Source organism: Gambusia affinis, linkage group LG12 (genome assembly GCF_019740435.1).
Source record: "Gambusia affinis linkage group LG12, SWU_Gaff_1.0, whole genome shotgun sequence".
NCBI lineage: Eukaryota > Metazoa > Chordata > Actinopteri > Cyprinodontiformes > Poeciliidae > Gambusia > Gambusia affinis.
In genome coordinates this window covers 675,290-700,994 of record NC_057879.1, presented here as the reverse complement: position 1 = coordinate 700,994, position 25,705 = coordinate 675,290, and the positions used below count along the sequence as shown (strand labels likewise).

At 37.6% G+C, this 25,705-nt stretch overlaps 1 protein-coding gene across 2 annotated transcripts; it reads left to right on the top strand.

The window, feature by feature from the left end:
- The first annotated feature begins 273 nt into the window (after window positions 1–273).
- On the top strand, window positions 274–25,666 carry LOC122840773. Of its 2 annotated transcripts, none has more exons than XM_044133404.1 (10): window positions 274–490; window positions 7,043–7,204; window positions 9,946–10,143; window positions 12,591–12,749; window positions 16,543–16,620; window positions 16,885–17,041; window positions 19,983–20,027; window positions 20,241–20,681; window positions 22,982–24,504; window positions 24,941–25,666. In XM_044133404.1, exons 1-10 carry the CDS (start codon window positions 290–292, stop codon window positions 24,980–24,982), a joined length of 3,006 nt encoding a protein of 1,001 aa, XP_043989339.1. In that variant the 5' UTR covers window positions 274–289; the 3' UTR covers window positions 24,983–25,666. The 2 variants fall into 2 exon arrangements, with proteins under 2 accessions (XP_043989339.1, XP_043989338.1); XM_044133403.1 differs by having other exon boundaries at window positions 274–514.
- The last annotated feature ends 39 nt before the right edge of the window (window positions 25,667–25,705 follow it).

The window sequence follows — 25,705 nt, the reverse complement described above, 5'->3', positions numbered from 1 at the left end:
AGGTGTGAGACAGAGTGCAGAACAGCCCAACGGTCGGAGGGAAGAGGGGGTGAAAATTAATCATGCGAAGGCATAAAAATCAAATACAATCCATAAATGGGAAAAGCTTTCTGCTTTGCTCTTATCAATCCTTACTGACTTACTTTCATTTAGTTATTTTCTGTTTCTGAAGTGGTTCAAATTTGCCTTAATACACTGATCCGCAATGTCATATACACACACACACGCACACACATGCAGAGGCAGCTCCGCCTCCTCTGCAGTGAAGCGACAGCAAGGGAGGGCAGCAATGGAGGAGCCAGCAGTGCAGCAAGAAAAAATAGAGAAATCACAGGAACAAGGGGAGGATAGAAGAAAGGCAGATTGGAAAAATGAATGCTCTTTCTCAAATTTGCTTAAGCATTCTTGCTTTATATGTTGGTCATCTCCTGGAGACACAGATGTCATAGAAATGGATGACCGAGTCCTGGCCAAGGCAGCCGAGATCAGAGTAAGACCGCAGCACCTGCCTCTGGTGTGTGCGCCTGTCTGTGTTTTTTTCTCTATCTGTTGGCTTTTTGTGCACCTTATGTGAGCTTTTGTTTTTGCATGACTTTGTTTTAATAATGCTAAAATGACATGGTTCAGAAGCAAAACAGTATGTACTTACTGTGTTTGCAGTTTGAGGCCGTTCCATCACTGCATTTCCCACAGTGCTCCCATGTGATGTCATACATTCAGCTCTGAGCAGTAGGATTTAACTACAGGACTTATCTTAATAAATTATTCACCCTACCCTAGATGATACAGGAGTAGATTACACTCTTCACAACAGACCAATAGAAGATATGCAGCGTTTTGCTGAAGGCAAGAACCTATGCTTTCTTAAGAAGTATAGGCGGTTCGACCCTTTCTTAGACAGCTTCACCATTTATCTGTTTGTTATCCAGGTGAACACCAAGATATTTATTTTCATCCTCCATGTCCACTTCTTCTCCCATGATGGATATAGGCTGTGATCTAAAAACTGTTTATCCTGAAATCTACATCATCTTCTGTGATTCTGACAAGACTCAAAAGTCTGGCGTTTACAGAGTGAAAAGAAGAGGTGGTGCTGACCACCTGGTTAAACACATGACCCTCCGGACTCTCAAACAGTCATTGATCCAGGCGATTGTTGTTTTGGTTTTTTTTCTCCACACTAGGGGGTCTTTTTGTGGGCTCTAGTGTCCCTTATATGACAGTAGGCTGACAGGAAAGGGGGAGAGAGAGGGGAAGACATGCGGTAAATGTCGCCAGGTCCGGGAATCGAACCCGCAACGGCCGCGTCGAGGACTCAAGGCCTCCAAATGTGGGTTGCGCTGTCCCCTACGCCACCACAGCACGCCCATCCAGGCGACTGTTGAGGCCTCCACCTGTGTCTCTGAAGTTTCTGACGAAGCAAGTCAAGCTCAGTTGTGAAAAATGCAGTGCAGGCAGAGATTAAAGAACATGATCCTCATAACGCTCCCTGCTGTATTCAGATGACCAGAGGGTGTTGAAGCAGGTGTCTTTAAGATTTAAGATTTTAGCAAACTTTTGGATTTCCTAGAGACTTGTGATCAAACTGTTTTTATCTCTGGGCCCATCCCCACTTTCGGTCGTGGCTCTGGACGTTTTAGCAGAATCCTCAGCCTGCATACCTGGTTGCAGTTTACATGTAAAACTCTGAATATTTCTTTTATTGATAATTTTAACTTATTTTGGGTTCGTGGGTACCTCTTTACAAGGGCTGGTGTTCATCTAAACAACAATGGTAGCAGGAAACTAAAAACTAATCTGCATTACTGTATTTCCGTGACTTTAAATAATCAAAATTGACCACCTGCATCAACACAACCTGCTTTTAAGAATACCTCCTCTACTATTTATCTAGCTAGACGTGTGTCGCCTCCTCGTGAAAATGAGGGATTACAGAATAAAGCTGTAAGAAATATACAAGTTGGTGAGATTCATCCTACTGACTTCAGCTCAGTGAAATCAACTTCTACTTTACAGGAACCCTCAAAAATATCAGTTCTGAAAAACAAAGGACCAAATTTAGTAAAATCACACAGAGACAAGAAAGTCTCTAGACTGCAAAATTTAATATCTATTCCACTTCAACCAATGCTGAAACCAAACAGAAATCTGAAAGCTTCATGCTGCACATTAAAGTTGGCTTCATTAAATATCAGATCCTTGGCAGGAAAATCATTTTTAATTCAAGATTTTATTATTGATCATCGTCTAGATTTTTTATTCCTGACCGAAACTTGGCTGAATCAAAATAACAGTTCATCTATCCTTATTGAATCAGGTCCTCCAAATTTTAGCTTTATAAGCCAGACCAGAACTGACAAAAGAGGAGGTGGAGTCGCAGTTTTGTATAATTCTGCCTTTACTTGTAAGCAGATATCCTATGGAAACTTTTTATCTTTTAAACATGTTGCCTTGCAACTAAAATCGTTCTCTTGAATCTTGCTGCTGAATATATAGAGACCTCTAAAACTCTTTGCAAACTTCTTTGATGATTTCTCTGAATTATTATCCCTAATTTTGGTGGATTTTGATTTTATCCTTATTGTTGGTGATTTTAACTTTCATATTGACAATCCATTGGATCGGGGCAGTAAAGAGCTACACCAGATCCTGAATAACTATGGACTGATCCAACATCTCTTGGAACCCACGCATATTCATGGACATACTTTGGACCTTATTATCTCTAAGGGACTCATTATATCTAAAAGTGTAGTGTTTGATGTAGCACTCTCAGATCATTTTTGTATTTTTTGGGACAGCTTTCTCCCAGCACAAAAAGACAATTATACACAGGTAATTTCAAAAAGATGCATCACGGAAACTACTGCGGATCAATTTATTCAAGCTTTTTCTTCAACTGCTATACACTCCTGTACTTCTTTGAGTGACCCAATAGACAATTTTATTTTTAAAAGTGAGAAGGTTATTGACACGATTGCTCCTGTTACTACAAAAGTAGTCTCTGGGAAATGTAAACCACCTTGGAGAAATTTTGAGTCGGTTAGAATAGGAAAAAAAGTGTGCCGGAGAGCAGAACGTCGGTGGTGTAAAACTAAACTACAAACACATCTAGATAGCTACAAAGATAAACTCAAAATGTTTAATTCTGAACTAAGAAATGCAAGAGAGAGTTTTTTTTTTCGAATATCATTTCTACCTCTATCAACAACTCTCGTGCACTGTTCTCAATTGTTGACAGATTGACAAATCCATCTTTTTCTGTTAACCGTGAATTTTTCTCCACTGAGGCCTGTGACAAATTTGCCACCTTTTTCATAAATAAAACGGTGAAAATAAGGGAAAAAATTAACTCGTCTGTATCTGCTGTTGGGAAACAACTAACTATATTTCCCCCAAAACAGAATTTACTTTTGACGACCCACTTTAACCTGATCACTCAAAAAGATTTGAGTTACACTTTACATCATATGAAATCATCCACCTGTTCCCTTGACATTATACCTACAAGTTTATTCTTAAAGGTCTCAGAGGTTTTGGCTCCGGACCTCCTACAAATAATCAACAAGTCACTCTCCTCTGGAGTCTTTCCTCAGGCTCTAAAGACTGCGGTAATTAAACCATTTCTTAAAAAGCATAATCTAGACCCATCAACTTTAAGCAATTATCGACCAATATCTAACTTACCTTTTGTGTCTAAAATACTAGAAAAAATTGTTTTTCAGCAGATTAATAACTTTTTGGCCCTGAAAAACTGTTTGGATGTCCATCAATCAGGCTTCCGTCAACATTATAGTACTGAAACTGCGCTGGTCAAAATATTCAATGACCTCCGTCTAAACACTGACCATAATAAAATGTCAATATTAGTTTTACTTGACTTGAGTGCTGCATTTGACACAGTCGATCATGAAATTTTATTATCACGATTAGAAAATTGGGTTGGCATTTCAGGTATAGCACTCAACTGGCTTAAATCCTACCTGTCCAATAGAACCTTTTGTGTGTCCATAGGCAATTTTAAATCCAAACTGAATGAAATTACATTATGAAATATTAAGATGGAATACCACAAATGCCGATGACACACAGTTGTACATTAGTCTATCACCTGGAGATTATAGTCAGATTCATAAACTCACTGAATGTATTGAGCAGATTAATGTTTGGATGGGCCAAAATTTTCTCCAACTAAATAAGAACAAAACTGAAATATTAGTATTTGGACCAAAAGAGCATAGATTAAGTATAATCTCCCACCTTCAATCCATTGGATTAAAATGCTCTGATGAAGCCAAGAATCTGGGGGTGATCATGGATCCTGATCTGAACTTTAATAATCACATCAAATCTATCATAAAAACATCATACTACCATCTAAAAAACATTGCTAAAATTAGACGACTCTTGTCCCCACAAGACTCTGAAAAATTAGTTCACGCCTTTGTTTTTAGTAGACTCGATTACTGCAACGCTATTTTTACTGGATTATCAAAAAAAGCAATAAGACCGCTTCAGCTTCTCCAGAATGCTGCTGCAAGAGTCCTGACTAAAACAAAAAGAGATCAGCATATCAGTCCAGTTCTAAGATCCCTGCACTGGCTACCCATTACTCAAACAATAGACTTTAAAATCTCCTTAATGGTTTACAAAGCACTTCATAATAGAAACCCAGACTACATTTCTGATCTTCTTCAACCATATAAACCACTCAGATCTTTAAGATCATCACAATCAAATTTTCTAGCTATTCAGAGAGTCAGAACCAAACATAGTGAAGCAGCTTTTAGTTTTTATGCTCCAACACTATGGAATAAACTTCCTGCTCACTGTAAGACTGCCCCTACCTTGAGTTTATTTAAAACAAGGTTAAAAACCTTCTTACTTGACATTGCATATTCTTAAATGTGTTGTTTTTAACTATATTCAAAACTGCAATGTTTATTTTGTACATTTTTAATCTGCTTGGTCTTTAATTTTACTTTCTTTTTATTATCTTCTTGTTGTTTTTAACTTGTTTTGTACAAGCACTTTGAATTGTCCTTGGCTGAAAGGTGCTATATAAATAAAGTTGCCTTGCCTTCCCTTGCCTTTAACTCCAACTTTAGGGCAATAAGAAACAGCTATTTGGGAAGCATCTCACTATTCTGGTGGGGATGGTTCTGTCCACATAGAAGTTTATATAGCCAGTCACACACACAGTCATGCCACTGATGTTATCTCTATGTGGCTGGCGGTGAGTTGTCCAATCAGTTGCTTCAAAACAACTTCTGCATCCTTTGACCATTTCTCAACAGTCATCTTCCTAATGTTGAGAATAAATAATTCTGTTTTCCTTCTATCTCTTTTAGCTAGTTGCTAAACTAAACCTAAAGGAAATGACATGTTAGGAAATGCAAATGAAAACTAGGCTTAGAGGAAATGACACACTAGGAAACGCCTTCTTTAGAGCGTAGCTTAGATAGAGACTAACAAAGCAGATCAAAAACTGTTCTTAGTTGCCATTTTGTCTTGCTAGCTCCTGAAGGTAGCATGTGAAATGGACCAGCTGTATTTTGTTATTAAATTGAATTTATGAATTCAACTCACTGACTCTTTTTAAATCTCATACAGCAAGAACTCAGCATGGAGAATGGAGAATTCTCCACACTAACAGGTAGCCTTTTAATAAGGGGTTTGTCAGAGTTTGTTTTTTCTCATTACGATGGACGGTAGATATGGTTTCAACTTTCTCCTTCTTTCTCTCCCTTTTGCTCCTGCTCCGCATTCACAATGCCTCCTTTTCAATTTCTCTGGGATTTCTGGTTTCAGCTGTGGTAATATTTCAGTTTTTCCAATGTTCATCAGCTGCTCCCTGTTGTAAACTACCCTGTTGCTATGCTCACAAATCATAAGAAAATAGCAAAAATGTTAAAAATATTGCCCCAAATCAACCCAACTACATAGTAACCAAAAAAGAAGGAAGAGTTATCCAAAAAAAAAATTATTTTTCTCTAAAAACACAGGAAAGTACATTTGAAAAACAGAAAAAAATATAATTGAAAGTACAGAGCTACTCCAAGGTGCTGCCACATTGCAAAAGAGTTGCAATTCTAGAATGAAAGGAGGTTAGGATGTCTGTTTGGCTGGGGAAAGGAGAGGACGATAATGAGCTTGTTCCTTAAAATATTGTAGAATATTTTGTGTTTTCTGCTTGAAGCTTGTGATCTTCTTAATCCCCGACAACACATTTGTGATATTGTTCTACTGCAACTTATTCTCCAGCTTCTTCTTGTATGGCCCCAGCTAAGTATAATCTTAAGTTTTATTTGTTGGTGAATACTTCTCAATAATTCCCAGTGTCCCTCCTTTTTTTCTTGTTTAGCAATTCCTTAAGGTCACTGGCATCTCACTGGTCTTGTTTGGGTGGTGTTAACACACAGATTTATATATATATCAGATAATAACACATCTATGCAGCAGGTTAGCAAGTACTGCCTACATGGATCCATCAATGATGTGTATGTCTTTCATACATTCCAACAAAGTATTTCATTATATGGTACTACCTGATATTGTAGTCAAGACCACCTAACTAGACCTTGTGCTTGTTTACTTGTTGTTGTGGTCTTGACTACAGCACTAGTTGTTTTGGTTCAACAGACTGAGATCCACTATACCAGCCACAAAGTGAGGACATAAATGAGATGACTGAATATGTTGCAGACTCTCTCTCTCTCTCTATGTTTGTGTGTGTGTGTGTGTATATATATATATATATATATATATATATATATATATATATATATATATATATATATATATATATATATATATATATATATATATATATATATATATATATATATATATATATATATATATATATATATATATATATATATCTTTATAGTCTGCATCTGATACATTGGTATCTTTTCAATGTATAAACACCTAAATGTGTGCTTCTTATCTCAAACATCAAAATCATATTCCTGATATTGAGAATTATTTCATCTAAACTAAATTGTTGATGTCTGTGTCTATTTTTGTGTTTTTACAGGAGCTGGAAAATGCATTAGCAGTGGAGAACATGGAACTTCAGGAGCAGCAATCAGACTGTAAGGACTTAGAAGAGACAATGCTGAAATTTGAGAAACACAAAGAGAAATTGATCCAGCAGATAAAGGCAACCAGACAGCTCTGCTATGAAGAAAGTCAAAAGGTAACAAAGACTTACTTTTGTGTGGTGAATTATTTTCCCATTATTATGGAAAGGGATAGAATGAGATGAATTTTGTTCTGGTCTGACCAAAGGTCCCTCTTCCACATGTTTGCCTTGTCCAACATGGCTTCTGGAAAACTGCAAAGATGACTTCTTTTGGTTTTATCTTAACTGCTTTCTTCTTGCACATTTGTGCAGTGATGACTAACAGTTGTCCTGTGGACAGATTCCTCCTCTGAGCTGTGGATCTCTGACTTTGGTCCAGAGTCACCATGGGCCTCTTGGCTGCATCTCTGATCAGAGCTCTCCTTGTTCAACTTCGGAAATTGTAAATTGTAAACCACCGTTTGTTGGTCTCTCACATAAAATTCCATCCATCCATACATACATTTTCTGTACACCCTTCTCCCTAGTGTAGTCAGGAGGTGTTGGTGCCTGTCTCCAGCAAACATTTTGGGCAAGAGGCGGGATAAACCCTCGACAGGTCATCAGTCCATCGCAGACATAAGATTCTAAATATGTGTATTAATGTTTGTGGTTGCAATGTGCACTGTAAAATGTAATAGTATATCTTACTCAAAAAGAAAAGTGACCTTAACTCATTCCAGCTTACTCTGTTGACTATACTAACTTAAACTTAGCAAAGACAACTTTCTACTGAGGCAAGTAATCAAACTCATCAGCAGCAAGTAACCCGAACTTGGAGTTATGAGTGAGCCAAACGCATCTGCATAACCAGCAGAAAACTCGGCATCATTCGGCAGCTCTCGTTGAACGCACATGCGCATTGGACACTGACGAGTGACGACGTGTTTGAAAGAAGCGCCAAACTGTCAACAATACGGCGGTTGTTGCAGCTAAGTTTTGTCACGGTAAGTCCCACTGTTTTTTAGCAAACTTATATTCGTTATCTCGGCCGTATAATTCATCCGTAAGTCCAGGTTTTGAGGTTAACTTTATGTGTAATGATTTAGCGATGCCTGGGACTAACGTTAGTCGAAAATATCATGTTTATTTAGTGGCAACAAGATGGAGCGGCAGAGCAAAAAAGCTGTCCGGGGCGCAAAACAAAAAAGGAAAAGGGATAAGGATAAAGATGTTGGTGGGTTAAAAAAGCCGCTGTACTGTTTTAGAAGGTTTATGATGAGTAGACTGCCATAGGTGGGGCAGCTGTAAACTGTAGGAGAAGCAGCCATGAAGAAGTGTTATGTTGATATGTAATTGTGGTGTTGCTTCTATTGTTGTTAGGACTGCGAAGACCCAGACGTGTCTCACACCCCCATTGGGATCCTGACCATCATTCCTGAGGACAGGCAGGCCTCCACTGACTCACTGCACCTCCAGTCTTCAAGTACTGCCATCATTTTGGAAGGAAGTCTTGTCATGAATGATCTTGGGAATCTTCCACATGCCATGTGTTTGCTCTTTGGACTTATTTATTCTCTGAATTTGGAGTACCCTCAACAACTGAAGTACACCTTTGACTTCATCCAAAGGGTGCTTCTGTCACTTGGACATAAATCCCTAAAACCAAAAATACAATCACTCAAAAATCTTCTGATGCAATGAGTGAATGTGATGTGACATTATGGATCAACGTTGATACCTTTACCCTTATTGGAAAAGTGATTTTTATTTCTTGTTTGATTCTTTTTTGTTGGAGAGAGCATCATTGCACTTGCAGACTACTAAATGGTTTTATGTTAATGAGGAGAAACATTACTTCACTTCACTACTTCACTATTTACTTTATCAATGTTATGATAAATGTTGGGCTCTAGTATTGAGAATTGAGTTTTTGTTTCACACCAGTCAACAAAGACATTTAAGCAGGGATTCTCAAAGTTTTAAAGACTGAGGGCCATTTGAAGGATTCAATATTAGATTGAAGGCTACCCTAGAAAAAAAGTCATGTCATTTTTTTTTCCTTAAAAAAGTCTATGGAAAACTTTGTTTCCAGGTTAGTGTGTATGTAACCACACTTGAGAACCTTGTATTTAAGGTAAACTTGTTTAATTATTAAACATTTTTTTCCATTCAAACTGTTGTCTGTTGGCTCTTCGTTCCAATAACTTAACACTTTTGGTTCATCTTACTTGAACATATCAAGGCAATTGGTTTCCTGATATTTTGCAAGTAATGTGAACTCTTAAATGTGTAAGCATAACTTATTTTTATGAGTACTGCTTAATTGACATAACTCACAATTTGAAGTAGTCATAATTGACATTTTATAGTCAACTTTACTAATGATTTTGAGTTAACGGCACTCAAGTTTACTGCCTTTATCTGAGTGGTCTAAACATAGTTATTTATAGCAATAACACCTTAAAATGAATTAGCTACTTTACTTGGAGATTTTGAGGCAATTGGTTTCCTAACTTTTTTTAAGTAAAGTGAACTTATTACATTTTACAGTGTGGCAAAATATGGAAAAGTTCACGGGGTATGAATAGTTTTGAAGCTGTTGTATACACAAAACCATGATTTTATTGCTCCTTGTTAATAATGGTGCTTATGCTGATTTGCAGGGAAATTTGAATTGAATATTAATTTTCTTACACTGTAAAATGTAATAGTATATCTTACTCAAAAAGAAAAGTGACCTTAACTCATTCCAGCTTACTCTGTTGACTATACTAACTTTTTTTAAGTAAAGTGAACTTATTACATTTTACAGTGTATAACCTAATTCTGAGCAAAAACATTTTTTAAAACTGAATAAGCTTGTTTGTTCATAGATACTATCCTTGCAAGCAGAAGAAGCACAAAACGAGAGCCAGGTGGAGGAGTATGAAAGAGAACTTGCCCGAGCTCGGTGGAGGCTGAAAAAGCTCAGAGAGGAGGTGAAGAGAGCAAAAAGGAAGGTGGAGGAGGCTCAAGAGAGAGATACTCCCCTCCAAGACTCCATCAGACAGTCTTATGAAGAGATCCTACAGGTAAGAAGGAACAGCATGTTAATTTCCTTTTGGGATCAATAAAAATATTTTTTGAATAGAATTGAAAAGAATTTGAATGTAGGTGGTGGAAAATGAAACAGCTGTTGGATAGATTGCCATACCACGCTGACATTCCAAACCTGGTGATGCTTTCCAATAGATAGAATAAAAAACATGTCAGGTGTCAGGTTAACCTCTAAGTCTCTAAGTCTCTTTAAAAAATACAATCTCCCATTGTAGGCAGAAGCACAACATAATAAAAGGATTTTTCCTCTTTAACAGATTATTTAGGTGAACACTCAGATATTTGGAAGAACAGGCCTGGTTTAGTTTTTGGTCATGACTATGAGAGACCTGGACTCAGTCAGGATTTCCTGGCACTGATAGCAAGGTGTTGGTCATCACACCACTGAACAAAAGACTGGACCTCGTTAATATACAGTATGTTGCCAAAAGAATTTGCTCACCCATCTAGATGATCAAAATATGATGTTCCAATCACTTCCATGCCCAGAGGTGTATGAAATTAAGCACCTCGGCTTGCAGACTGTTTTAACAAACATTTATGAAAGAATGGCTCGTTCTCAGGTGCTCAGTGAATTCCATCGTGGAACTGGGATAGCAGCTGGACCCAAGCCATGCATCACCGAGTGCAATGCTAAGCATTGAATGCAGTGGTGTATGGAGTGACAAAAATGGTCACATTTAAAAATGGTCAAAAATCGCCATAAGCACATTCCTAAACCTTGTGAACAGCCTCTCCAGAAGAGCTGAACCTGTTCTAGGTGGACCAACATCATGTTGAACCCTATGGACTAGGAATGAGATGTCACTTAAGCTCATATGTGAGTCAAGACAGGTGAGTGAATAATTTTGGCAATATGGTGTATGATGAGGAGTTCATGTCTTTATACAACAAGCCAAAAATAGCAGTTGTTGTCCTAGGAACATAGTTCAATCTGGAGAGACTCAGACAGAGAAAAACAGCGATTAAAAAGGTTTATTGACAGACATAAATTTAAAGTTCTTTTGCGCTCGGGCCCTGGCTGAGGACATCGAGCTGTAAATTGCAATAAGCTCGGATAAGCATTCTCGATGTAGGTTAGGAATGTCATCCCCTGGAACCCGACAGTGGTGGTGGAGGTCGGTGAAGGATGCGAGCCTGAAGAGCCGGGTGAGAGGAGGTGGAGGATGGTTGAGCACAGCTGGAAAGCGGAAGATACCATGGATGGAGGACCTTTTCAGCTGGGCCTTGGTCAGTGATTGGACGTAACGTGGCTTTGTCCGGCGTTGATAGGTCGGCGATGATGGGCGGGACGCGCCGATTGGATGATGCGGGTGGGGCTAAAGAGTCTTCCAGTTTGAATTTGCACGTAGGTTTCATTTCCTAGGGCAACTGCTGATGCAATTGTTTGTGTAAATAGTGAAGAAGACAGGAGAAGTAACACAGCCTTAGCAAACACCAGTGCTGATGGACCTTGGCTCTAACAGGGTGTTGACTCTAACAAGCTGTGATATGTTTGTTAAAAAAATAAGTAAAACCATTCAATAAGAGGAGGAGTAAAACTCATGAAAAGGTCAAGTCAATTTAGAATGGTAATTTAAACAAACATGAATGTTTTTGAGCTGTGGGGAAAACCTGGAATATCTGGAGAAAATCTATGCATATAAAGACATAATACAAACTTCACACAGAATCACCTTGATTAAGCAATTTTCAGACCTTCAAAAGCCTTTTGCTGTAATGAGAAAATAAAACAGTTCTTGTGGGGCAATGGTGGTGATGCTTGTAGGAGTTCATCAAGGAATTGGGTTGCTGGTTTGACACCAAATGACATTCCAAAATCATTCCTAAAGTAATGTTTTTTATTTAATGTAATTTTGCAAATCTAACGAACTTAACAAGGACTGGAGAAGGAGCCGACTGGTCATTAGGAGCAGGTGGTGTAGCTCTAAAATTAATACCTACACATATGGTCATGTTAATATATTAGAATATTCTTCCTATGAGGCTTATTGGACAATTGAAAGTTTTCTTTTGAAAATAACCTCAAAGAAAGTGATCTCCTATAAGACCCACCACTTTAGAGTTGCTTTCTACCATAATAAATGAAACACTAGCCAACATTTTCAAGTGTAATGATGGCACTTGGCAAAATAGAATGTTTCAATTATTGATTTTTGTGTTTTTCTGATGTAAGGCAGAAAATCACAAAACCCTTTTGTGATTTTCAAGGCAATTGCTGCACATTTCATCAACAACTGCCTTTTTGCTGAAATGTGCAATACAAATAAACCTGATTGATTGGTTAAGATATCCATTGCTCATCTCAAACATATTGAACTTTATTTCAACATACATATGTGTTTAAGTGTTTGATAAATGTTGCACAGATACCCAAACCGTGGTCATCTACAGGAGCTTGTTCACGTTTGTCTTGTTGTAGGAAGAGAACACTCTGTGTTCTTTGTCAGGAGGTGGAGTGACACCTGACAGCCAGCTTGAGGAATCTGCATCCCCTGCAGACACAACTGAAGATGATCCTCTTCCTATGAAGCCGTGGGGAAGAAGCCAATCACTGCCTGCTTATGCTGACCTAATAATGGTAAACCACAATAACCACAGGAACTTCACAGGTTCAACTGTAATTTAAAAAAGGTGGTTAGAAAGATTCTGTAGAGTGAGACAGTGAAATCAATCAATCAAATCAAACTGCCACTACTAAGGCAACATGCTATTCATAAAAATGCAGACTATAAAGACAAATAAAACCAAAGGATTTTAACAACATTGACAGAAACATAGAAGTTTCAAAGTACCACTGTGTGCTAAAAGCAGGTATGATTTTAATTTAGCTCTGAACTGAAATGGGGATGGTGGTACAAGGTGATTTGCCGGTTTGATCCCCTCTCTGCCCACCTCTGTCATTGTGGATTCTGTCCCCTTGGGTAAAACACTTCACTCTCCTTGCCTGCTGGTAGCGGTCAGAGGGTCCTCTGCCCAGGGGGGAGAAGCTGGAACTCCAAATTTAAAGGCTAGTATAGACTGTGTATGACGAGGTTTGCTTTCTGGGCAGTACAACAAATAAATATATCATTTAGGAAATGAACAAGAATGTGTTTATCTTTAGCCAGAAGTTGGCTATTCAACCAATATCAATGTTGTCAAGTTGATTATGTTAATTTGACAAAATAATCAATCCATTTGATTATTGGATTATTGGACAAATAGTTGTCAAACATTCCCAGAGTTTCAGACAAGAAATGGGCAGAGTGAGATGAAGGGAAAACAAAGAGCCAGGGGCCATTCTATGATCTGACCTTTAGGGGTGCTTAGCCCCCAGCAGGGCTAAGGCCCAAGAGAAGATATTTGTTGGTGCATTTTTCTAAACGTCACCGCTAATTTACATACATTCATATACGAAATGAAATAGTTTTGTCTAACTAAAACTGATAACTACATACAGCTCTGGGAAAAAAATTAAGAGACCACTGCACTGAACCCTTTTGAAAACTTCCTGGTTATTTCACCAAATATTGATCTCTGAACTCTTCCTGAGTTAAACATTAGTTTTGTTGTTTCTAAATGAATAGAAACTTTTTTTTTTTGCATTGTTTGAGGTCTGAAAGCACTTCATCAGTTTTGTTATTTTGACCTTTTCTCTTTTTTCTGAAAATAGATACTAAGTTTGTGCTTGGAATTTCAGAGACATGTTGTCAGTAGTTCAGCAATGTTCATTTTACTTAAACACATACCTATAAAGAGTAAAATCAGAGAACTGATTATTTTTTTCCAGAGCAGTAAATATGTGAAACAGAATCTGAAGACTACATCATGGCTGCCAACATCTGCTAACATTAATGTATTAATGTGACACAAGCAGCTGTAGAGTGACATAGTCCTAGTGGGGTCTGTTCCCCCGGAAATTCAAATAAAATCTACTCAAAGCCAATTTCAGAACATTAGCATTCAAATGACATTTCCAGTCATGTGAAGAGCATTTTACTAAATTCATAGCCTTAATAAACCTAAAACCAGTTTATCATCAAGGTAGAAGGTCAGGTTAATCACTAGTTCTCTATTTGTCATTAACCTGAAATTTATTTGAAATTCATATTTTGACATTGTATTACCATTATTTTTATCTGAACGTTTTGCAGCTGTTGGCCTTTATTCTACAAGAATGGACATGAATGTTCTTCTACATACAAGAATGAATGTCCATCTATGGAAAAGCAGACATTATGAGTCAGGGTTTATCATAGTTTCAGTACCAAACACCTTTCTGTTCACAAACACAGAAACAGCCCAACCCTAGTCACTAATCAAACTTCAAAAAAGAGCAAAAAGAGTAATTAACAAGGCTAAGGACCAGGATCAGTCTAATCCATTATTTATCCAAATATTTTGCACATGTGGCACCCGAGTGGTGTACCAAATAAATAACAGCAGGGATTGTGGACAGAGTTTCAAAAAGGACCCATAAAATTTACAATTATTTATCTGAAAACGAATAATCAGAAGAGAAGGAGGTGCAGGCAGTCCTTGACAATAAGTCAATAAACAAGTCTATAAAGCGGACTCTTAGCTGGGAAAAGGGAAAAGGGCGCGGTCCTCCACTGCTCCCAACCCTTTTTTGGCTCGATCCAACCAATCCTCTGGTTCCTGGTGAACCTCGACAATGATCCAGCCACCCGCTCCTCAATGGCGATCAGTCTCTCAGTCTCTTGTGCTTCAGTCCGCCTGCACCGTGCCCCAACTCCACAACACAGCCACCCCGGGTTTGTCTGCTCTCCATCCAGCCGCATATTGTCTTCCTCTCATCCCTCTGTCTCAGTGTCAATGGCTTATCACCCTTCCTGGTCTGCATGCTTCTTAATTAGATTCAGAACATCTGTGCCGCTGCAGAGGGGCGTCTCCCGGTGTACGTGACCTCAAAACACTAAATCCAAGACACCTGAGCAGAATATTTAACACTTCCATTTTTCTTTAAGAAAACAACATGACTCTTTTCAAACAGTAATATCATTGACTTTTAATTGGATGGGTTATCATCCACATATTACAGCCTTCTGAGGCAATCTCACCAATCAAAGCTTAATGGTCTTGTGAAGGCATGAGAGGAAGAGGAAAGAGTTGTGGGGGAATGGGAGGAAGTAACTAGATCCTGGAAAATATAAAGAGGCAAAATATCAAGAGCCAATTCAAGATCTATTGCTCACTTAAAAGATTATCCACAGAGGCTACTGGACTCCCTTTAAGATGGCAAGACTGAAGTTTTGTGATTCAGGCATGTTATGTTGGAGATGGGAGGGGACTACAGGCTATTCTATGAGAATGTGACAATACTATGAATCTGTGGGAAAATATAATCATCTTTTTCAATAGGATCTTGGCCACAACGTTGGCACAGAGCCTGGTTCCTTATGTTGGTTACAATGTCACATGGGCTCATGCTATGTGACATTGCATGAGACACCAGTGTCCTCATAACTGTGACATCACCTCCCACCTGAACATTTTTGGTCATCATGTCCAACTTTTTATGACCACACTGTACTGATTTTCTGATGGCTATTTCCATCTGGATGATGTGCCATGTCACATCTCAAATCTTGTCAAACTGGTTTCTTGAAAATGACAATGAGTTCATTTCACACTGATAGAGTCCACAGTCACATGTAAATTTTTTGGAATGAGTTGGGAGATGAGACATCTGCATCTAATATGTTCTGTCATCAATAAGGAAATCAGATTCATCCTGGTGAGCTACCAGAACATGCACTGACAAGAGAATCACAAAATGCTGGAGCTACACCAAATACTGGTTGACTGAGCAGCAACTCAAAACAGTAGGATGAGCTATAATCTGTGCTCTGGCTGATTTGACTGCAAAAATACAATACACAAGCTAATTTGTTGCAAGCCTTTATTTAGTCCATTAGGCAGTCACATACTAGCTGTGCTTTCATCCCAGGTCCTGAGTCTGCTGTAAAGCCTTCTTTCTAAAGCTGTGGTCAATTTCAGAGGTGAACCCAGAGAGAGATGTGATAGGTGCTGCTTGATCTTCTAGAAACCACTCTATCAGTACACTGTAAATAGTTGTTTTTGGTATATGCTACATATTTAATAAATTTAATTTAGTTTTTAGGCAATATTAAAAGTTTTGCAGTACATTACACAGTGCACAAAAAACTTCAGAGAAAGCCATAGGATTCTACAGGTAGTTCATGTTAGTTTTACAGACTGACATGAGGAAAAATGTAGTAGTCATTAAAAGCAAATCTCTGAAACAAAATACGATAAATTTTAACTTTTTCATTTTATGTACATTTGCTTGCTTATGTCTTACATTTCCTAATTGCTTTCTGTTTTCTGTATCTGATTGACTCTACCAGGGGGCTGGCGATTTATCTTTCTGTAATAATCTAGCAGGTACTAGAGAGGATGATGAAAGTGGGAGCAGCTCTACAAAGGTGGGATGCTTATTACCTCGGAACACTAATTGCACAAAATTTAACAAAATTATTACTTGCTATACATTTAAAATACCATTTAAAGAAGTTTCAAATCACAAGCATATTCTAGTAATCCATACTGTTTACAAATACTGTAGTTTCAGTTATGTCACAGTGTTACATTAGTGTAAAGCAGCCACACAGTATCAGCTATGATGACCATTCTTGCTCAATGTCTTGTTTGGTTTAAAATTTTGATGAAGTGTTGTCACATGCCAACAGGAAATGGATCGATCAGACATGGAAGAAGATCCAGAGAATGGCAAGATGCACAATGAAAGGAATAATGAGATGGAAGAAGCTGCTACTCTTAACCCAACCCCGCTAAATCAGCTGGACTTCTACCAAGTCAACCTGTTTACTTACTGTCAGACAGACAGTACGTATAGTACACATAGCTCAAAGAAAGCTTCCAGGATTTCTTCTCCTGGATGCTATTTTTCTTGAGTCTACAAGAATATGACACAAAAGTAACAAGCACAAGGTCATTAATAGAATTTACTAAAATGCCTCAGTTTTATTTCAAATACAAATTAAATTCAAAATACTTTATTTATCACAAAGGGAAATTAAATGCACTTAATAAAGGTAAGATTAAGGGGTTACCATGAAATATAAGCTGACAGACATTTTTAGCATGTTCTGGTATGAAACAATCTTTACACACAACTCAAATAGGCAACTGAAAATACAGAAAGGCTGACAGAAAGACAAGTCTAACCTTCATGATGTTGCCTAGCTGGCTGGTGGTCCTGAATCTCTTGAAGGTGTTATGGTCTAGAGAGTAACTCCTAAACTGGCTTGGATGCAGGTTTTATTGCAAAACAGCCTCCAGAGAGATGACTTTTGGTTTTACAATTGATATTTCTAAAATGAAAGGCTACTAAACAAACAAATAACATGATCTGTAAATGCTCAACTATGGAACTGAAACTGGCTAAATGTTTCTATGGCAACGTGTTTCTCTCTTTTAGACTAGACAGATATTCTTGATTTAACTCCAGACCCTTGTAAATTTGGCAGGTGCAGCCTTTCGGAAGTTAAAGGTGGAAAATTTTTATTTGAGGCATTTTAGTCATCTTGAAAAACATAGTTTGAGGGGTGGTGACTTCATTGACTACTGAAGTAGTCAATGAAGATAATAGGCTGCTGTGTCAGGTCACTTCAAGCCTAGAGAAGCGAATCAGCCATCATATATCTAGGTACATCATTTAATCCTCCTGTTATCTTAGCGTAACACTCAGGAGGAGTGCTGCAGATGTCACGGTTGGACAGCAGGAAAGAGAGGTGTTGCCCTATCGTACCATCAGTTTCCAGAACCAGACGAAAATACTTGTAAATATTCTAAATGACTCTGACTCCTAAGACTGCAGGAGGGTTAAGAAATCCTGAGTGGATTACTTTCTGAATATATAAAAATGAAGACAGGACTGCCATCTGGAACGTAGTTGTATCTGCGACTTAGATCAGAAAGGCAAGAATGATCTGCAACATTTGTAAAGGCATGTTTCATTTTTAGCTAGAGAAATATTTGTGATCCAAGTTAGATAAATCCCTTTCCCTCTCAGGTGAAAATGCTTTAGGTTCACACATGTCAAACTCCAATCCCAAAGGGTTGTTGTCCTGCAACTTTTAGATGTATCTCTGTTTCAGCACACTTGAATCAAATAGGTCATTAGCAGGACTCACTGTAAAGCTAATTCAGCCATTTCATTCAGGTCTGCTTGATGAGGGACACATCTCAAAGCTGCAGGCCACTGGCCAGCAAAGATTGTGGTTTCACAACTTGGCCTTAGGTGATAGAAATGGGAAAACTCTCAGTTTTATCTTTCTTAACTTCTTGTAATACAAAATAGATAGCCTGGGTCTTTGTTGGTTCACCACTGTCACATCCCTCTGAAAGAGTTTTTACAATTTTGTACATTTCAGAGTCAGCTAAATCTCGTTTTTGGTCAATTTTTCAGCACTCGCGATTTTAACTGAAGGTGCCTAATAATTATGCACACCTTAATATAGAGTGTTGATCTCATTAGGACCCACCCTCCCCCATTAAGCAAATATAAATGAGCTGATATGTTTATATTCAATAAGCATCCAAATTTATACAGCTTGGAGTTGGAAAATATACCTAAAAATGATGATATGGTCAAAACTAAAACTTGCCTAATAATTATGCACACAGTGGATGAATACTGAGATCTTTAAAAGAGATTTCATTGACAGCACTTCCTTTACCCACCAATCCATAGAGAGAGTGTCAGTAACTTAACTACCAGGGTCTTGAAAGAGAATAGAATAGAATATACTTTATTGATCTCCAAGGAGGAATTGCTCATTCTTTGACAAGCTACTTCATCTGAGGTATTAAGTATAAATAATACAAATATAACCATATGAGACCAACTTTATAAAATATACATATATATCAGTGACGTGCGGTGAGGTTCATAGCTGGTGAGGCCCTGACTTAATCATAATCAGATTTACAAATATAGACCACCTGCATATTATTGACATAAGGATAATTTGCGCAAGTGGACAACGCTGGAGGGCAAAAAGACAATTCTTCTACATGTCATGCACTGCCACGCTGCGGCGGTATAATAATGTGATTATTAATAACTGATTGTTTGTGGTAAGAGGAGAAGACTATAAATATATCGCTATATTTGACTTTACTTTATGGCTAGCTCACTGTTACTGTCTCTTACTCTGCAGTTGTGGAGTCCCCAGACCGCACGTCACTATGTAGATAGATATCTAGATATCTAGATATCGCTCTTTCTCTCTCTATATATATATATATATATATATATATATATATATATATATATATATATATATATATATATATATATATATATATATATATATATATATATAAAATGATAATTTATTTGCTCAGAAGTGGGCATTGCAAAGCCTAATGCTAGAGGCAGAAATTATTTTCTTTTGGACTCTGTGGTGCACTTTGGCAAAATGAGTCTCAAGCTGATGGTGTTCCTATACGTATCCTGCCAGCACGTCAACAAACTGGCATATAAAAGAAAATTGGAAAAGATGCTTAAGAGCAGCTGAGGTACTCAAATGGCTCGAGAAGCTGGAAAAACAAGCGTCATTGACCAAAGTAAAGCAATCAGCACAGTTTTCCTACTGTAGAGCACTATGGTAGTAGCATCAAATATTGAGGCTGCTTTGCAGCATAGTTGCCTTGGTTCAGATGCTAGATGCATAAAGATTGTACTCAGCAGGTAGTCAAATGCTTATAACAAGCACTGCATTTGCAAAAAATGTTTTCCTATTTCTTTCTTGCCTTGTAGATGATCTCTTCAATGAGGACCTGTTTCCTAAAACAGACTCATCTGGTAAGGAACCATCATTTCCTAAACATCTCAATAACCTTTCACATTGGAACTAAATTAAACACAACACAGCATTTTTGATCTAAATCAGTTTGTAGAAAATACTTTTACATTTATAAAACTTTTTTTTCTTGATGTTTTTAACCTGTTACAAGTTTAAATGATTATTTGTTAAATGAACCAGTTATTTATTCATATTTTCTGCTCATTTTTCAGATGGTTTTGCCTCAGACCCTTTCAAAGGCACTGATCCTTTTGCAAAAGATATTTTCCTTCCCAGTGCTAATGACGAGTTGGAAAATGAGGCAGACACCAGTTTGTCATGTGCGGAAAACAAAGCTTCAACAGGAACTCAGTGCTTTGAATCTGAATTCCCAGATGAAGATAGTGACATAGAAATCAGCTATAGCAGAGAAGACTTGGATGTCATTGCTGTTGTAGACGATTCCACTGGCTTTAAACCCATTCAGAGCTCATCAGAAGAGTTCATGCCAGAACCAACCCTGGAGAGGAAGTGTCCAGGTCAGCATTCCATAGAATCAGACCCGAGCGGGTATGAGCTAGATCTCTGTCCTGTCTCCTCACCCTCTAAAATAGAGTACCACCATGAATTTCTAGCTGAGGTGGCTACCACTGAGGACACAGAAGGACCACAAGGTAAGAAAACTTTAATCCGGTAAAGTAAAGTTTTGGTCTTTGAATGGGGCAAAAACTGAAACTCATTTTTGATCATAGTTTGAAAAAAAACAACAAAATTATAAAATTCATGTCATAAGGTGAAGTAGGTTTAGAAAATCTGTTGGTTAATTCCAGATTTTACATTGGAAAACTGAACTGTTCTGGTACAGAAATTGGCATAGATTTAATCTCAAAACTCTTAGTGAAAACTGAACTGTTATTATTGTAACGATTTGATTGTTTAGGCAATTTCGAAAAGCATGCCTCATACTTTCAGAAATCTACACACAAATCAAAAAACACACAATGGACAGAACACTTCAATTCTCCTAAAAAAATAGAACTTCACATTCAAAACAACATTCTCTTAAAATTGTGTTTTGTTTTCAGAAGACACATCAGATGATTAGACATAAAAACCAGTTGAACACTGATGCGCTCAATGTAAAACTGATGAATGGAAAACACCATGGCAGCATGGTGTTTTCCAGGGCAGCATGGAAAACACCATGCTGCCATGGTGTTTTCCAGGGCAGCATGGAAAACACCATGCTGCCATGGTGTTTTCCAGGGCAGCATGGAAAACACCATGCCCGGGGCCCAGGGCAGCATGGTGGTGGCTAACTGCAGTCTTTTTGTGAAGTTGAATCCAACCTTATCAATGAAGATGAACTGGTGCTCCACTGCAGCCATCTCTAGCTCAAGGACACTCGGAAACACAGGACTATCAGAAATAAACATGGAATGGTCACTGTTGTGAATTATTATGATTGCAATTCTGAAATATATGTAATATATACACTGTTGAGAGTGAGACTGTACCTGTAGCAACTTCTCAGGATCCACTACAATAGATTTTTTTTTCTGCCAACTGCCATCACTATCTACAATAACTCTGAAGAATTTGAATTAATATAAGTTACAAGAAAATGTATTTTTCCTTTGGGACTAATACAGTATTTTTGAATTTTAATCAATTGTGGGATTATGTAGGACTTACTTACAGATCAAAAATGTTGTTAATGTAACTTGAAACAAGAATTTAAATTATTCTAAGAAAAAGTAGCAATTTTAACTTGATATTGAGTAAAACTAATAGAGAAATGTTTGCTTTTTACTAGGTGAAGGAAATTGAATTGATTTAAATTGAAGCATTAAGTTAAAACTCACAATTCATGATTAATGAAGTACCAGAGCTAAAGAAAATAGACACTGTGTCTCTTGTTAAATCAACTTTATAAACTTTATTTTCTGAGTAAAAACCAATACAATTTTCTTGTTGAGTGAAATTGTATTTCCAAGTTAAATCACATTCAAATGTTTTAGAGTGTATCAATATTTTGAAAATTATTTTCCTTTGCATTTGCCGTAATGTTATGTCACTATTTTCTAGGATCATATTCATGATTCCATTTTCCTGTTAAGGGGACTGAAGACATTCCAGCTTACATGTTAGTAATGTTTCATACAGAACAGTCCACAGGCAATGCTGGAGTCGTTGAGTACTGCAGTTTTCTAGAGAGAGTAGATGTCTTACCCATTCTCACTTTGGAAAGTCCAGATGATGGGTGCTACAGCGATAATGATCAGAGGACGGCAAAGTCCTTGGCTGTTTCCGTCCTGTAACTCTTTAGGTTCTGGATGTTTTTCCAATGTTGCAATTCATTGCTCCAAAACCTGTTGATTTTTTATGCTAAGGTTCTGAATTATTATTGTAAAACTTTGTGACAGGTGTTTGTCTGTGTAAAAAGTCAGTGTCTATAGTAGAGCAATTGACTTAGAGTTTTAAATGACAGTGTTGTTCCTTGTGAAAACAAAAGATTTTCTTCACGGAAGTTGTGCCAGATGCAGAAAATTGTGTGCAGTGTTTTGCAAAAATTGTATCTTAGAGCTGCAATTTCAGTGTAAAGCAGGAATTGTTCTTGTGGTTTAGTAGAATTGGTTCAGGGGGTTGGTGCATGAGTTACATGTTGTAACCATTGTGTCTCAGGTACATTACTTGCATATAAACTGCAATATATGCAGAAACTATTGCTGAGACTTCTTAAATGGTTTAAATTTATTATGAGACAAAACTACAAGCAAGGGTCAATGCTGGAGAGCAAAAATAAGCTTTTTTATAGTTCGTGACTTGCATTTTACTTAAATCAAAAACTTTATAATTTTCTGCCTTTTTATAACATAAACAACACTCTTTTCTTTTCTTCTAGGTTGTATGCACATTTCAATCTGATTTAGATTCCACACTTCATTGTAATCCTGCCTTTTTTTTCTGCTAGGTCCCAGTTGTGTTTCAACTCAGGCTATCAGTCATCGTCACAGGGACAAATTGATGTTTGAATCCAAATGCATAAGTGACGTAAAGCAAACTGATCTTCAAGATTTACCTCCCTGTGAGGTAACAAAAGGAGTAGAAAACACTACAGAGAAACCCAGAAAGGCAGAATACTCCCACAATCCAATGGACTCTCAGAAAAAAGATGTTATTAAATCTGACTCTCATCAAACTGATTTAGATTTAAGCTATAATTCAGCCAGTCCATCTTGTTTCGACCCTTATGGGTTTAAACTCAGTCCAGAGAACTCTAGCCACACTCTAGTAGATCCGGATGAAGCAGAGCTGAGCCCAGAACATGCAGAAAATGTTCTCTTTGATGTTGATCCATCATCGTCTCCTTATGAGCAAAATTTTGATCCCTATGGGTTTGACATCTCTGCCTGTCAAATTGTGTGTGACTCTGACCCTTATGGCTTTAAACTCAGTCCTGATGAAGAGAACCAGGTGGTTTTAGACCTCTGTGGCAATAATGACCTGGAAGCAACCTATGAAAGCCATGAAGAATTGGAGAACTTCAACTATGCTAAGCAGGAAGTATTGAATGCTCAGACATATGAAAATCGAGAGGTCCTTGAAGAGTGTGACTACAATTTTCAGAAAGTCATAAATTATAAAAGTACTGGAAACCAAGAAGTGTTAGAGCCACCTAGTTCATTCAACAAGGGGCTGGTTACCCATGAAAAAAGGGAACTCGTGGATACCAGTTCTCATGAAAATCAGGAGGTGGTGGAGACCTGTCCAAATATCAACAAGGACAATTTCCCTGAACCTTGTAATTACGATAATCAAGAGGTGCTGGAAAGAGACGTCAGTGGCAATCAGGAACTACAAGGATTTTCATATCCTGAAAACCAGGAAGTTTTGGATTTAGATAGTCATGAAAATCAAGAGCTTCTGACTTTTTATGACCCAGAAAATCAGGCAGTACTTGACTCAGATTGTCATCATAACAAGGAACCCCAGAATCTCACCATTGCTGAAAATCGGGAATTGCTAGATTTACATAGCCATGACAACCAAGAGACACCCGACATGTACAGTCATAAAAAAGTAGCCAACGTAAAAGGAAATCAAGGCATTGTTGAAACAGAACTCAATCTCAGTTTTTCCAATAACAGCTCAGACAGTGATCTAGAATCAAACAACATTCAAAGATTGGATCTTGGCTACACAGATGTCTCTTCTACCAACACCACCAATATTCCTACAACTGACACACTTAACAAGACCATCAGCAGAATGTCAGCCAAACATGACTCAACTACTTCTGATTCCCCAAACAGTCAGATTTTTTTTGGAGCTGATCTGGGATCAGTATTTGGTGCTGGAGGATATATTGGTTGTCCTGATGTAGCTGATGATTTGGAACCACTGAAAAAAAGCCAAGACAAACCACCACCAAAATCTGCTCCAGATCCAGTACACCCTCAAAGACCTGTAAGACCTCCAAGACCATCTCTCAAGGTAAGTTTGAAATCTTGAAGACATTTAAGGTGACTAACCTTTTTTTACAGAAACTGTTTCCTAAGCTTGATAATATTCATTTGTTATCTTGGAATTGGGAGCTCATGCTATTGAGAAATGACTGCGTGCTGGAGGAGTGGACTGGTAAAGATGGAAATGTCTGGATCTGATTTTTCCTTGTCACTAACATTTGGACATTATTTATGTAATGCACCAGCTTCATCATGAGGGAAGCTACACTATGAAGCCTGTGCAGTAAATAAGCATTCATCACTGAAAAGAGAGAAGTGCAGAGCGTAGCAACATCTTTTAGGATAAATAGCTAAAAGACAATGCAGGTGTTTTCAGCCTAACCTTGGTGTGGGGAAGTTGGGTTAAACTGAGCTTGAAAAATGCTTATTCTAATGACAAATGTTTTTGTTTTTGTTTTTTTCAGAACAAGGAGAAAGCCACATCCCAGTGTATTGACTTGAAGTGATCTCTGCTATAACTGCACTGTCTTCTGACAAAGGCAATAACATTTTGTTTTCCTGTGAAAGAAAACAGAATAGAGATTAAATTAAAAATAGGTTATTAAACAGAAAATATTAATGAAAAGAATTTAGCATTATATAGAAAGTAAAAATACATTATTGTGGAGTTACATGTGTCCATGCCAGTAAATTACTTGTCATCCAGAAATCGGAGTTATTCAGGTGGAGAAGACGTAAAAGTACTGGACCAGTTGACTGTGAATACATTATTTGTGGGAAATGTATACCATTCCAGAAAGACTCCAGAGATGTGTATATACATGAATTAATTAACTCTACAATTGTGACTTGGAGAGTAATTGTCAATGAGTAGTTTAGGCTAAAACAGTCATAGAATGTGGTCAGAGCATGGAGGGGCCTCCACTGATCAGTCACTCCACATTGTGTAGTTTTAAATGTGATCCTCATCCTGATTCAGCCTTGGTCATTGCTTTGCATGAAAATTTACTCTATTATATCCTGAACTGCACAGCTGTTAAAACACACCTCAATATACCTATACATGTTGCTCCAGAGTTTAAGTTTAAGTGTGTTTTTTATGGGGGAATTTTTCTGCCTTAATCCAAGAGCAGATATTTTCAGTCTGAAAGCAGGATTTTTATTTTGACAGCAGGACTTAGTCATTCTTCTCAAAATTTGTAATGATTGTACTCAAAATTTCTCCTCCA